The 15,940-nt window shown below is 40.1% G+C and overlaps 1 protein-coding gene across 1 annotated transcript in view; it reads right to left on the minus strand.

The window, feature by feature from the left end:
• ADAMTSL3 (ADAMTS like 3) overlaps window positions 1–15,940 on the minus strand; it is a 177,417-nt gene that overhangs the window by 16,468 nt on the left and 145,009 nt on the right. The window contains exons 19-22 of the mRNA XM_068203801.1: window positions 15,351–15,504; window positions 10,165–11,245; window positions 7,960–8,087; window positions 7,439–7,567 (exon numbers count right to left, since the gene is read on the minus strand). Coding sequence (XP_068059902.1) covers window positions 7,439–7,567; window positions 7,960–8,087; window positions 10,165–11,245; window positions 15,351–15,504 — 1,492 coding nt within the window. The remainder of the gene's footprint in view (window positions 1–7,438; window positions 7,568–7,959; window positions 8,088–10,164; window positions 11,246–15,350; window positions 15,505–15,940) is intronic.

Genomic DNA, 15,940 nt, shown 5'->3' on the forward strand with positions numbered 1-15,940 from the left:
CAAAGCAGTACATGCATTTCAAACTCTTCTGGACAGCTTCACTTTTTCTGTATGTTCCTTTTGCCAGTGAAAAATCCTTTTCTGCTGTACATCTCATGAGACAGAGTTCTTGTTTATATTTTCATTTCTGGAATTCCTATCAGGAGAAACTCCTACTGTTAGAGGACACTAAGAAAAACTAGTTTTAGGTGTGCACTTACTTTTTTTGCTTAGGAGTACCTTGCATAAAACTCCATCTCATAGCCCATCACAACCCCAGCATGCAGTCAGCATTAGCACATTTCAGGTGCAAAACCTTCCATTGTGCAGATTTACAGTGCTTCTTCTTTAGAAATCAGTCTCCATATTTACTGCTCCTGAGATAAGATTTCCCTTCCCTACTGGTATGCAGCACTGCACACTGAGCTGAGTCTCAGCTAGGAACTCTTGGGAAAGAGCAGACAAAGTACACAATTCCCACATTCCTCTTGTGACAAGGCTCTTCCAGTTGCACTGTGAAAAGCACCAAATTTCCTACACAGGAACTGCAGGAAAGAGTTCAAGCATACCATCAACACCAAGAAAAAGTTCAAATTTTTCATAGCAGGCAAGTAGTTAAGGCCTAAAACCTCTGTTTTACCCTTTAGAACTCATGTAAATAAAAACCTAAGAGTTTTAAGCAGGTAGAAACTAAACTAAGCAAAAATAAGCCAAAACCAAGTTGTTGTTTTTTTGGGTTTTTTTTTTTTTGGTTTTTTTTTTTTTTGTTGGGTTTTTTTTTGTTTGTTTGGTGTTTTTTTTTCTTTTTTTTTTTTTTTTTTTTTTTTGCTTCCCTTAAAGGAGCTGAAATTACTCTGGGATATATTTGTAGTACTTCATGGAGGATTTTGTCCTGGGCACAAGGTTGAATTTTACTGCAGATGCTTGACTCTTGCTTACTTACAGATTGATTTACACAGGGACTTTAAATAAATAAAAATAACTTCCACACTGTCTTCAGGAGCCTTTTTTCATTACAGAATTGTAGCAAGAATACTTACAAGCTGAATAATTCCTGGTTTGATCCCCAGAGAGTACCAAAAGGGGAAGGAGGAAGAGAGAAGAGATGGCCTGTAGCCACCTTTGTTTCCTTCCTACCCCGTCTCCACGCAGATGCAGCTGAGAATGAGCCCAAAGACCCAACTCCCCCAAACTGCCAAAGGCTCAGAATCCCTGAGTGCAGTAAAGATCCTAAATGGGAGATCTTTCACTGGATCCAGAGAGTAGCAGAATCAAGCACTCATATTCTACAGCTCCAAGTCAGGAAATCACTTAGGCATGAGTCTAAATCCATCCCTATCAGGGAATACAATTAAACACATACTTAAAATTCAGGATGGCTGTAATTGTTCTTCATGAACAAAGATGCATTCCTGAACTCAGGCCTTCTTAGTCTTAGAAAAACCTTGAAAATGCAAATCTTACTCTTGCAACGGATCTGAATCCTCTTAAAAAGTTCTTCTATAGACCTAAGTGGCCATAAAACTTTAAAATTAGTTTAATCTATTTTTCTGACCTCAAACACAGGTTATTTTCCACTAGCACTGGAGCAGCTCTACAATACTCAATGTTCCATGAAAAAAGTCATTTTCCACCATGAGTGGCCCTGGGACAGCAAATGTTATGGAAAAAAAGCTCTAGCTCCGGATGGGACTGCAAAACACGCGTTTAAAAAAAGAGAAAAAAGAATCTGCACTATAGGGTGCCCTTAAAATATTCAGTGTTCAAAAACAAATTTCCTCCAACCTTGAAAGCCCTGTGAAATATTACACACCATAAAAACCTTGGCCTACTAACTACCTGCTCTAAAACACTGGATATGTCTTCAGAAATTTTCCCCCCAGCTACGCAGAATCTCATAAAGTATTCTGAGTTTCCCATTCAAGAGCAAGGCAGAACTGTTCTGGCACAAAGTATATTTTGCTGCACTTCACTAGAACTTTACCTTATTTCAGAGGCTAAATTTGCATGTCCACTTTCAGAGGAAACAATTCTGGGTCAGCTACACCCACACAATGAATGTCAGCTGATTATTATTTGCCTTACACCCACCAACACCTCCGGTGCACTGAGTGTAACTCACACAGCAATTGCTTCCACTGCTACACCTTCGTATTTCCCCCAGCATAATTCTCAAACTGCCTTTATATTCATCTGAGTTATGCTTGGGCAATCAATTTCCAGTGAACCCTAAAAAGCCTAAACCTGCTGCTACTGAAATTACCTGCATGAATCTTGCCAGCTTCACCAGGAATAAGCCAGCATGGGACATTTTGGCACTCAGTGTTATCCCCAGCCTGCCCTCTGACACTGCCCCTTCTCTGGCAATCTTTCAAAGCCTTACCCCTCCTGCTTCCTACCAGCCATGCAGCAGCCCCTCTTCCTAGGTGGTAGCAGCATCTGGCAGGATTTAGGTATTCTTACCAACATCTGGTGACCTCCTTAGACGGGTTCCCAAAGCAAGACCCCTTCCTACCCCGCTCTTGCCGCAGCTCTGTCGGGTTCTGTTTAACTCTCTGGCTGTCAAAGAGAACTTAATCTTTTTTCCAGCTGTAGAAGTTTAAGGCTAATATTTTTCAAAATCAGGCATTTAAAATAAGGCAACTCTATTTAGCAACTGCTAGAGTGAATTCTGCAGTGAACCCCCAAGAAAGACTCAGTTGGTGTGCATTAGGACACTTCCACAATTCAGCACTGTTAGCAGAGACTGGTTTACCCAGCTGGTGTAATTATATAATCATACTTTCACTTCACTGAATAACGGTGCTGCATCACCAGGGATCACACTTTATCATCAGGCATTCAACATCATAAAGTAGATACATATACATGGACTTCAAAAATATAATTTTATCAGAAATCAAAGCACTATACAAGAATTGCTATCCTTAGTTAGACCTGAAGTCCACGTAACTCTGCACTTTCTGTCTAACAATGGACACCTAGGCATGTGTAGGCAGAGTACAAAAGTCATGGCACTTATTGCATAACCCTTCCTCAACATACCTTCCTACCTTCCAGGACCAGAAGTAGCCTTTAGATCATGCCTGTTTCCTCTACTGCTCTTCTTTCTATGTCTTCCAGCTCTATCACTTTTGAGATGAGGTCAGCAAGTTGCAAACAGGATTCACCACAGCTTTAAAGAATGGTTAATTTATATTTTCTATTATTTTATCTATTCCTCTGCCATTAGTTTTGGTTTGGGTAACACCCAGCAAGCGTGCTAGTGATCCATGGAGCTGAGAACCATCACTGCACAGACCTTTCTCTGACTGTCAGACCTTTAGGCACAGCCACATGCACTTGTCTGCCTTTAAGGTTATTTGTTCTATATACACATTTATTCTGCAAATATCAACTTTGAAAATCCTTTGAGATCATCTAGCTTTTAAATGTTACATCCTGCTGCAACTCTTTGCAGTAAGTTTCAGATACAACAGCCTTTATAAATCTTTATTCTTCACAGTTTTAGTCAACTCAGTTATCACATTCCTTAAGAGAACTTTCATAAAAATGTTAAGCATCAAAGATCCCAAAACAGCCTTTGGGGCACCCTACTCTCTCTTCACTGTAAATTTAACCACTTGTTCCTCTATGTCATTTAAGCAGGTGGTAAGCACTGAGGCAATCTCTTCCTTTACATAATTAGAATTTGTTAAACTTTGTTAAAGCAACTTCTCATCAGCTTTTTGCAAACTGAGGTCAGAAGTATTTGAAATTTTACCTTCCTCTAACACAATCCATCTTAACCCTTCCTGAATTAGGAATTTAAAGGAAATTTCTTTTCAAATCAGCAAAGCTGTGAGAGAAAAAAAAATCAGTGCTGTAAACAATTTCAATTTATGGATTTCCTCCCACCTTCCCGAGGCTCTATCTGCCTCAGAAAGTAGTGGAAGGCCTCAGGAATGTGTTCTTATAGAGACCTAGCAGGTACCAATGTCCCAGAAGACACCCAATGTGTGTTTGGATGAGGGCTGCTTTGAACTATGCAGTCAATCTTGCCAGGACCCTCAGCCATACTGCCCATAATACTGGCAAAGTATATATAGTCCCCAGGCACACCCTTCAATTTAGCTATATCCTAAGGGATTCAGTTTTCAGGTTCCCACACTGTTACCAGACACAAATCAAAGCACAGTTAAGCTTTTGAACATCTTTCAGTCCTTCCTGCTTAAGGCTGATCCCAACAAAAATACTAATGAAGACACACTTACTGTAAAAAAGCATAGCAGCAAAAGATTTTCCTTCTATTATACTAATTATAAATACTGTCACTCCTTCCTCATAAAATAAATCTGTACACAGTCCTTTAAACTTCTGAAATCTATTATCAATATCCTTTAGAACATACAAAAAAAAAAAAAAAACCTAAAAGAAAGGAGAAGCCAAAATCCTATGTATTAAACTTCTATATTTCTTCATTGATGTCTTCTAAAGGGGTAAGCATAGAGGACACAGAACAGCATCACAGTTACATTTGGAATAGTGAGGGTAAATGAAGCAACAGATGGAAAAATCAAAATCTTGATTTTTCTGGACCTGTTTCATGTTCCAACACTGACAGCAAGTACTTGGTCCACCTTTGTGAAAATTCTGTGCAAAAAGATTCAACAGGCTTTGTGTATTTATCATAATTTTTTATCAGTATGTTATTATTAGGGAGCCAAAATGTATTCATAGGAATGCAGAATTTGGATGAAGGTGCAGATTCTACTTTTCAAGGCCTGTGTGCCAATATTTCAGAGCTGCAAAGAGAAGCGTAAACAACCTCAGCTCGGTGTGTGTCACTTCCCTGCTCTCACCAGCAAGCGGCAGACAACGCACATTTTATTCATATTTTCACTCTATTCTACTTCAACTTAGAACTTTCAAAGTTTTTACAATAAATGGAGTCTGACAGTTTTAGTTTATTTTAGCAATAATCACAAGACGTTTTTTTTCTGCAAATACAATAATTGTTATCCAAAAGCAATTTGGAGCAATCAGTATTGATATTTATACCATGTGTGTTGATTGAAAAGCTCTTGGCTGTAAGAATGGAATATGAATCCACCCAGAATTTATGAATATCTTCTAACGTATGCTCGTGTGGGAGCTATAAAAGTGAGATTATTATAATTAGTGGAAAAATAGTCTTGTTATAAACTAAAAAGAGAAAAGAAAGAGAAACTATCAGTTTGTACACTTCAGCTAACTTTTCTTATTCTGTTCTTTGATGCTCTTCTGTTCACTAGGACACACTGGTCTTCAAGAATTCAAAGAGCTTTTTTCAATCTCAATATGATTTTTAGAGTGTGAGAGAAAGGCTTTCAAAAGGATAAAAGAACCAAATTAGCAACAACGAAAAAGGAAAAAAAGCTTGTACCCTAAAGTCAATGCTGCACAAAATATTAAAGTTTGTATCTTCAATAGGTTAATTTCTTTGCAGAAGAAACTATGGATTGAACAACTCTAAAAATGGCCTTTATGTTATTCATTCTACAGAAAAAACCCCTCAGAGTTCACTGTCGCCAAGAAATTTAAAAGTAATAATTCCACTACTGACATGGCACTAATACTCTTCACGCACACAGACACTTTATTCATTAGATGGTTCTTCTTGTGGAGAACTATTCTGGGGGCTAGCAGGAGTCCCAAAGACCAGATGTGACACCAGTGAGAAATCTGCATGAGTAATGTCTGTGTTGAAGGATCCTGGAAAAACTCCTGGCAGAACATGGAGAACACAAAGGCTCATCCAGTGATGTTTCACTCAGTGAAACTCCCAGGGCAAACACATCCTCTGCAGAGCAGTCAGGAGGAAGGGCAGCGAGGAAGAGGTGCTGCAGATCCAGCCAAGGTCTCCCTGACTCTACAAGAAGGGCTCTCTTATCATTATTTTGCAGGTCTGATCGTTCACATCATCTTTTATCAGCATTCACAATGAAGTTCTCATCCTCCTACAGTGCAAATGGACAAATTTGTGGGTCCCACCTATCCAACAAACGTATCAGCATAAGGTGTTATTCAATTCAATCTTCTGAAGTCAGTGGTTTATTACTTTCCATTAAGGAAAGAAGAACAGGAAAACTCTGCTTACATCATTGCAAAAGTTTTTCTGCTTCCAGACTTAGTGACATTTTAAGACATGTAAGCTCTATTTTATTCACAAACAGTAATACTTACTTCCTTGGCAGTGACAGGAAATAAAGCAATTAGATAAATCATTTTCTAAGTCAACACTGGTGTCTCAGCATAACTAAAGTTTGGCTCACCAATATATACAATTCTAAAGCATTTGGAAATCTACAGTCCCATGTGAAAATATTAATTTATATTTAAATTGCTAACTGCTTACCCATCCTAACAATATTAATATTAACAGTGTGACATGAACTCTCTGCTGAATTTGAGATGTAGGTCAGTTATACACGGAGTTGCCAAACTATAGTCGGAAAATATTACTTCATCAAAGAATTAGCCTTGGTACAATGGTGAATAGCAGAGCCACATGTCCTAATATATGTCAGCCTGGCGCCACTATTGTATGCAGAGCTATTTGCATATATATATTTCTATCACTACCCTGGTTCAGTATCAACACCCTCTGATATGCATTTCCCAGCACATAAATGTGAGCAGCACACTGGCTGCTCTGAGGTCGTTCTTTGCACTCACTTGCAACGTTCGTGGTTATTTGCACTTTCACACATCATCTTCACAAAAGGCTGAGCTCAGCTTATTAAATGTTTGACAGAATATTGCTGCTGTGACTGAAATATTACACTTCAAACTTCACAGATAGCAATGGTAAGATTAAAAAGAAAATAGGTACCTTTCCAGCAACGGGTTAGAAAAGAAAATGAAACAGTGAACTGTTTAATGCATGTTAATTCTGATTAATATTATTCTTCATCCACAGATGTTGAGCTAGAAAATATCTGTATTCTCTCATAGCTCGGCACTTTCCTTTGTTTCCTCACTGCAGCTGCAGACTGATGGATCTAAAAGGTGAGTTTACTTCACCATCAGGTTTAAAGTTCTATTAGGCTACGGCTGGAGATTTCATTTTCAGTTTTAACAATAGTCTAGACAGATGTGCATCTCCAACAGGGATCAGGCAAGTTCTTTGATGAGCAAGTCAGCTGGCCATGCTCGCTAGTGCAAGATAGCCCCTCACTCTGGTGGGCTTTAAGCTCTGTAATGGAGCCCTAGACCACTTCTTGGAAAGAAAGCCCATTTTAGGGAAACCCTGAACATACAGATGTGTATGTAAATTGAAGTGACAGGCAGAAAATAAATAGGACTGGTGTGGGTGACATGCCTAATAAAAAACACTAATGATCAATTATTTTCGGGCTTCAATGGTAATTTATTTCAAGATGTAAGGTGAATTTCTGATTCCAACATTACAAGCAACATCAGTGCAGTTCTTACTTACCTTTCACTGGACATTCAATCAAAATATTTGCTCCCATTCTAGCCACGATTGCACCTCCAACAACTGTCGAGAAACTGCTGGCTTCCAGATTTGTCATATTTAACACAGAGGAGAAGATGACAGGCACCTCTTTGAAATTAAAGGGATAGTAAGTTTCAAAAGCTTCATTTAACTTCTAAACATAGATCTTGTGTTTAAATTCATCATGTTTGGAACAGAATTCAGTCTGCAAAGCAGCAGCCAGGAAAGACAGGTGGGACAGATACAGGCAGACTATGTTCAGACCTGTTGTGGTTTTAGAGCAACAAGATCATCTTACTGCTGCCTATTAAATCAGGCAGAGTTTCATGGGTTGCCAATAAAAGAAACTATTTCACATTGCAGTGGGCATGGGTGTTTATACGCATATATTTATACACACATATATGTCTATGTGTAGGTATATATATGTGAGTGTGTGTGTGTGTGTGTGTGTGTGTGTGTGTGTAAAAGCCTGGTTTTGTGGAATGCCACTGTTTTACCTGCACGCAACAGCAGTGATGTTTCCATGTCAAAACCAGAGTCATTAACAACCAGGCATCCATAGGTACCAAGCTCCTTTTGAGTAGGATTCCGAATCTGCACTTTTCCAGTGGTGTCCAGGATCACCCTGCACAATAACCAAGGAAATACAAGGGTTACTACCCAGGGACAAACCCAGCTGAATCCCCTTGCAAGAGTTACAGACAGAGCAGCAAAGCTCCTTTTTAGGAGTTTGCAGATCCAGAGCAGCAGAGGCAGCCACAGCTCTGCCTCCTCTCTGGTGGCAGAAGGGGAGCGCTCAGGGATACACACAGGGAAGATTGCTCAGATCTCCTTCTCCTACAGGGCTGTGTCCCACTTGCAGCCCTTGGAAGGGCAGTGCATTTGCTACCACAAACCAGGATCCCCTGGGCACAAAAGTGTGAATAAATCAGAATACCACAATTAAAACTATTAGGCTTGGCAAGAAATCGATCCCTCCGGAGCAAGCTTGGTTTTCAGCAGGATTGGGGAATTCACAAATCTACGGCCTGATCTGACTTTCAAATTACTGTAGGGCTGGGGTTGTTGGGGCTTTTTTTAAAATAGCATCATTGAAGCCAAAGTCTTCCACCAAGACCTCACAGGTGTCTTGAATACCTTTCCTGTCCTCTGAGGAGGATCACAGCCTGGGGAAGAGGCTGAAAATGACAAGTTTTCTCCTCTGTTCCCTTTCTCAGCACTAAGTTACATGACTTGCCACACATGACTCAGCACATCCAAAAAACCTGCAGCTGGTGTTTTCCCACACTGAGTAAATTTACACAATAGATTAAAAAAAAAAAAAAACAAAAACAAACAAAAAAACCCAAAAAAAACCCCACAAAATAGCTTGTGTCTCAACAAAACAAGCGACCTCTTGCATGGCTCAAATACATCCCTCTTTACAAACCTGAAAAATAAAGACTATTTACCTCCTCACACTCTTTCAGATGCAATGCTATTAACCTCACTTTTGGGTCCACACACATATATGTAAATTTGTGTATAAGAAAAGTTATGGGAAAAGAATTAGGAAATAAAACTACTTTGCTAATATATGCCTTAAGTGCAAGAATATCACTCTGGCCTAAAATTAGGAAGCAAACACACTCGTGAGTAAACAAAACACCATCATGTCCACAAAAATTGAAGTATCACTTGCCACAAATTAATGGAAAATTATGCACATTTCACAAAATAAACATAACTGTTGGGAGCAACATGGTTCCAAAAATATTTTCAATTTTTAAAATGGCTTAGTTTGGGTGTCTTTGCTTTAACTGATAGCCCTGCAGAAGTATATTTTTCTTGGCAGTGCATTTAATCAGTTAAATATATTGAGAAATATCCAAAAGTACCTTTATCATTTTAGAACCAGTTTTTTCATTACTCAAGAGCTAGCTATAATTCCAAGAGGCTCACACACAAAGTTAATGTTAATATTACCAGGTGAGCTTCTAATTTATCAGCACTGAAGTGGAAGTATTTGCTCAGTCTTGAGCAAATATCTGATTGTAACAGCTTGCTGTACTCATTTGTCAGCTCTCAAATGTGATGGTAAAACAGGTTCTTTATTATTCTGAATTTCACTGTCCTCAACAGAAATATTTTAAAGTATTGAAAAGCATCCATAAAAGCTCATATTTTTCTTTTTCAACTGAAGTTATGCAGCTCCAGTAATACCTAAGTAGTTTGTTGAAGAATGGTGAGGGTACTATTGATATTTTCCCTTCTTAAAATGAGTAAGAGCTAAGACTTCTTTTCATCTATACCACGGCAGATGTTTTTAATATGTTCCCACTGTATTTAGTATCTGAATGAATCCAATAGCCTCTCTAATTTGAGGGTAAATCTGCTTTTTTTCTGACACAGCTGAAATGATTAAAGCAGATAAAAAAATACAGCCAGGACATCTTAAACACTTCACCTTATAAAAATAGTAAATTGTCCTATGTAGTATCCTGGAAATGGCCAAACACTTGGATGTCAGTAAAGCTAAACAACATGACAGACACTTGAAAGAATAAAAATAAATTACTTAACTAGAAAGATGGAAGGCCCAATGGCCATGCTTATCTCATTTTTACAACAGTATGTTCTAATATTGCACAGCAGGGTGGATTTTTTCCGTCGACAGTGACACAATAGGTCATTCAAAAGTAAAAGAGAAACTATTTACTTACTTTGCAGAGGCTTTTAATGTCTCGCCATCTTTTGTCCAAGTATATTTCACTTCACTAATACCAGCTGTTTCACACAGTAGATTGACAGCATGAGTATTCTTGGTCAGAAAAACTGTATTTCCAATTCGTACAGTTACTGTTTTTTTGAAGGAAATTTGAGGAACTTCCTTTTGCCTCATAATAACTGGAACCTTCTGGTCAAACATTAACTTATCAGCCGTTTTTGTGCTGAAACCTTCGGATTCGTTTGGCGATTTGCTTGTGAGTTTCGAGGAAACTTTCTCATCCTGGGCCCCCGTCCATTTTTCAGCAGTTGGTTGCGGACGCCTGGATAATTCAGCAATCAGCTGGTAGATGAGCTGGGAGGCCAAGTCATCACTGACTTCTCCAGTTTCAATGAGCTGGCTCATGTTCCTCATGAGCTCCTCGAACTGCACCGTGTCCATGCTGTAGGCACCCTGGAGAACTGCAGCCTCCAAGCGTTTGTTCCTGAACTCTCGAGAGCTGAAGTCTTCTGCTGAATTACTTCCAAAGCTTCCAAGGTTCCGCAGGAATGGCTGGTCACTGACTTGCCTGTCACCCAGGTAGAGCTGGTTCTTCTTGCTCCACATTTGCCACATTTTGCTCATCTTGTGCCATTTGGCCCCGAGGCTGTTGGCCTCGTTGTGGTCTGTGCCGCTGGTCTCGCCGGGCTGCTTTCGAGGGGGCGGGGGCTCGATGAGCCTGTTGTCAGTCCCGATGAGCTTGAGCGCAAAGGTTTCGTGCACAGAGCCCGCAATGCACCGGTACACACCGATATCCCTGGCTTCCAGAGAGTGGATTTTCAGCGAGCCTGACTTAGTGATGCCAAGCCTTTTGGAGTTTTGTAAGTGCTGTCCATCTTTCTCCCAGCGGATAAGGGACTTCTGGAACCTTCTCACGGGGCACTTAATTACCACAGATGTTTTTGGGAGTAAGTAGGCTCGGCTTCCTATGGTAAAATTAATGCGCTTTTCTGGCCGTGTCTGAATATAAACTCGGTGAATGCTGACAATCTGAGGTCCATGGGCAGAAAACTTTGCTGGAAGCTTGGGCTTGATCTCTGCAAGAAAACAACGTGTTGGAAAGCATCTAGTCATTGGCAGTCATGCTTACAAAATCTGCTTTTCACAGAATGCTTGAAAGAGCTTTTCCTGACTTTGTTCAAATCAGACTGCAACACACAGAGCTTTTATCTGAGTCACAAAAATGCAAAAATATGAACAACATGAAACCATAACATTCCCTTGTTTTGGCCAAGAATTCTATTGCTTCTTCCCCAAGTCTCCTAACAATAAAAGGATACAGGCAACATATATGAAGGACACAGATAGTGCACAGATATATGAAAGGCTATGTACACATACTATATATTACTCCATATATATGTTCAATTCTAGTTATATTTCCTACTGCTGCCTCAGAAAGGCTAGGCATGATGGAAATGAAGAAACTGAATTAAAAAAATGTGAACACATTACCACTTTCCCCACATTTGAGCACTGTTGAGTGCAAAATGACCTAAATAAAACAAAATCTATCCAAAATGTAAGGCTCCCCTTGACTCTTACTTAAAATGTTGGCTGGCTGTGCTGGTTGCCTGAGTCAAGCCAAGCTGATAGCAGTGCAGGAGGTGAAAGAAACAGTCAGTGAAGACACAGTACATGAAACAGGCAAAGGCGCCCTGTAATCACAGGCTGAGGGTAATTCATTAGGGTTGAGAGATGAGCTGCTGACAGTGTTGTGCCAAGAAAGTAGGGAGGGAAGGGAGAAAAGAGAGAAATAAGGCACGATTCTGAGAGGCTGAATACAGTGATCAGATGAATTACGAAAGCAGGCAATAACAGCATAAAGTTTCACGCAGGCTGGGTATAGAGACACCGGGTATTATGAGGCTCCTCCTGCACTGAACTGCAGGCACCTGCATGCTGGAAGGTTTCTAGGGAGCTGCCTGGATGAACAGCACCACGGGCAGGCTCTCCCAGCAGGCTGGGGAGGCACAGGGGGACTGCCGTGGTTTGGATGCCGCTTTGATCAGCAGAACGGGTCTGGCGGAGAGCGCCGGGCAGCGAGGAACAAAGCGCTGCAGGAGCAGGGGCACGCACCCCCGAGCCCTTCCAGGCCAGGTCGCATGGGCCACGTGGGAAGAGCTGGGAAACAATGATGTTGGCTCTAGAAAACAGCCCGGCTGTGTTTGGTGACCCAGCGCTTTGGTATGTGACAGAGACAAAGCTCAGAGCCCGCAGAGGCCGGTGAGCCAGGACACGGACACGCGGATCACAACACTTCTCAGCTCGTCTGAATCTGAAATCAGCACTGCTCTTCCACCTGGGAGGTACTTAAACAAAAAGACAACTACACTGATGGCACAGAAACCATACCCGAAAAGCTGCATATGCATGTGCTCCAGTATGCTGTGAAGAAATAGGTGAAAAGCTAAATGCTTCAAGCATTCAATAAGTGTGTACACTCTAGGAACTACACCCTGGAGTGCGTTCTTATGCTTATAAAACAAAAAGGTTATTTTCAATGTTTTGGGTAATGAGTTCAGACCTGTGGGGATATCATGGTTTCATAATTACACAGCTTTTAAATCGGCATTTGTTATCCAGATACAAGGTTCCCTCAACCATTTCACATGGTACAGCAATTAAATTGTTTTAGGCACTCAGTTTACTAAAATTATTAAAGTAGCGTCCTGTTTTTAATAAGTTATTGGGCCCCAAATATTTATTTTCAGGGAAGCGTTCCAGTATTAAATCTTCCATTTCCAAAATCCAACTTACAGACACAGTAAGTGTAACTTTAAACACACAAATTAAAATACTTCAGGCTGTGGTCTGTTTACACTCGTTATTCCAACTTCGAATTAAACCCAGTGCATACTTATAAATATGTTAACAAGTCTCATCCATTTCATTTCTTTAAAAAGGACAGACCACTAACTCTCATTAGCAGCTCAACACTAAAGGGTGTGTGTATTTTTACTGGTGACTGGTGAGCAAGGCTGAGAGTGAAACAAAGTTCAGAGTTGTGGATGGCAGGCCATATAAATATATAAGGTCATATGAATGTATGAGGCTACATAACTTTGCATTCTCTAGGTCCTTACTGTCATTCAATCTTGCAGCTGCTGAGGTAATGGACTGTTTGGGAGGGTAAAGGTAAATCTTAAGGAATATGTGCTGGAGCCTTTGGACCTCATTATCACCTGATACAAATCCATCTGCATCTGTGACCTGTAATGGTCCTGAACAGCTTCAGCTGGGTTTCAGATCCTGGTGACCTCAGGGCTAGACTGGTGTTATTTCCTATTTCTCAGAGCCCAGAGTCAGGAATGTTTCTACTTAATAAGCACTACTAAGCCAGAAAACAGCTACAATTACCAATCTCAGGGTAAAAGATTAAGTCTAAAATGACTCAGCATTGTCATGAGACAGTAAAAAAAGGCACTCAGATGAGCCACAGAAGCATCACCTTGAGGAGGGAGATATAGAAACTGCTCTCCAAGGCAAGAACCCCCAACAGCACTCACACCACACTGCTCTTCATCCATCCACATCATTCCTTGTCCTACAGAGGAGATGCCTCCTGCATGTTCCTGGGAATCCAAAGCCTGCTGCTGTCCCACCCCTGCAAGACCCAAAGAGGAACTGCAGGTGTGGAGCAGGCTCACACCTTCCCCGCCCTCCTGCTGCGCTGCGAGAGAATCCCCAGGCAGATCTGAGCTGCAAAGGCTTCCTTGCTCCACAGGCTGGTGGAAATGGAGGGAGAGGACAGATCTGCACCCATTCATGACTTTGATCTGCACCCATTCTGGCCGATGTTGCTCCCTTTGCAGCCCTGTGCGCTGCTCTCTAGGCACTGTGCTGGAAGCTGACATTGTAACATTAATATCAGTCTGAGTTGAGCAATTTGCAAACCAGCTCCACTGCCATTCAACTATCCCCAATTAATTAAATTCAGATAGATATGCAATTCAAAATATTTTATTAAACCTTATGCCAAGGACATTCCTGAAAGTCCACAGGGCTTTATTTAAGTGGAGTTTTGAACCTCAGGATTTTGGCATGTTAATCTGAAATGCAGGCCAGGAAAAGAAGTTTCATATTATGTATGAATCAGTAATTATTCTATTTCTTATGTTGTTTTGTGAATAATTTTTAAAGCAAAGCTTCAAAATGTATAAAGTAGCTATTTCTTCACAACACTGTGAGTTGAGTCAAAACATGGCTGTGTCTGACTGGTGATCAGAACCAGGCCATTGATAAAGGCTTTTTGTTTTCCCCCAGCTCAAAACTAAAAGCTCTTTTTTTTTTCCTGTCTTCTCAGCCTCCTGCTCCCCAAATCTGCAAACCAATACTCTCCATTATAAAGGAAGGGGAGCACAGGTTCAGACATAAGGAGCCTGCATTTAGATCTGCCTATTCTAAATTAGCATATGTAATTGAACACAGTCTGTATCGGAGACATTTTCCCATTGCTGTTAAACAATTTGTGCAACTCTCATCAGTATCATAACCCAATTGTGCCCAAATTGTACAATTGCCATAGACAATCCTTCTGAAAAGATTCTTATATAGACAGTAATAAAACATCAGATTTTTCAAAGAATGTCTGTACTGTCACCACTCCCTGTGCAGCTAATGAGGCCAGTATTGTAATTTTTACAAGGAAAGATAGAAATTATACCTAAAATTATCACTGGCACAGAGTTTCAGGTTTTGAATTCCACCACGTTAAGCAAAATGTCCACTGTAATACAAACATACAGAGAAAAGACAAGGCAGAACTGGATTCTTATCTTTTCTAATGTCCTTTGTAATTTATGTTAAATGTATTGATTTTTCTTTTTTTTTCCTAGTTGGAATAGTGTAAATTATAAAGGAAAAATCAGATCAAAATGTGCATAAGAGTGAGGGTGAGAGGTATGCACCATAATATATATTCAAAAAGTACTTCTTGAGACCAGAACCTTTGTTTTTGAGTGGTAGAAATAAAAATAAAAGCAATCCTGTTATTACTGGTATAGTAATTATGACACTCACTTTGTGCCAAGTTATGTTGTGATAGTATAGGGAGATGAGTGAATTAATGTGCATACAGATTACTCTTTAAAAATAGATCATTCCAAATCAGCAAGGAACCAGATAAAGCGACATACTTACTGTTGCAGGCATTCATCTGACAAGACCTTACAAGCAGTGAAGGAGACAGAGCACTACACATCGATCCATTTAATGCGACATATTGGCCCTTTGCTGTCAGGTTTTGGCAGGCAAGTTTCCTTCTCTGGATTCCAACACCACAGCTTACTGAGCACTGTGAAAGGAAGGACGCAGTCAAGCTAAACTTGTGGTGCTCCACACCACACATGCTAATTTTAAAGTAGTTTGTTTTGTGGTGGTTTTAAATTTTTTTAAAATTTTTTTTAGTTCTGAAAGAGCACACACACTCTATATCATAGGAATCCTCGTGTTATCTAGTTATTAGACTCTTATATTAGTTATTAAACTCTCTCCACTTTTCCAGGCAATAAGAATATAAGACAGACAGTTTTTCAGGCAAGCAAGTCATGAATTACAATAACATGACAGTGTTTATGCCCAGCCATGGGCAAAACAGAGTAATGAGATCACGTACCTGAGAGAAACAACTCAGCGGGTTCTAAACAGTCTCTGGCAAGTCTCTCAACCCTCTCTCTTAGGTTGTATTGCATGAAACTGTAATTGCAGCTTATAAATTCAATTTTCTAAAT

This window comes from Anomalospiza imberbis, chromosome 13 (assembly GCF_031753505.1).
Source record: "Anomalospiza imberbis isolate Cuckoo-Finch-1a 21T00152 chromosome 13, ASM3175350v1, whole genome shotgun sequence".
Taxonomy (NCBI): Eukaryota; Metazoa; Chordata; class Aves; order Passeriformes; family Viduidae; genus Anomalospiza; species Anomalospiza imberbis.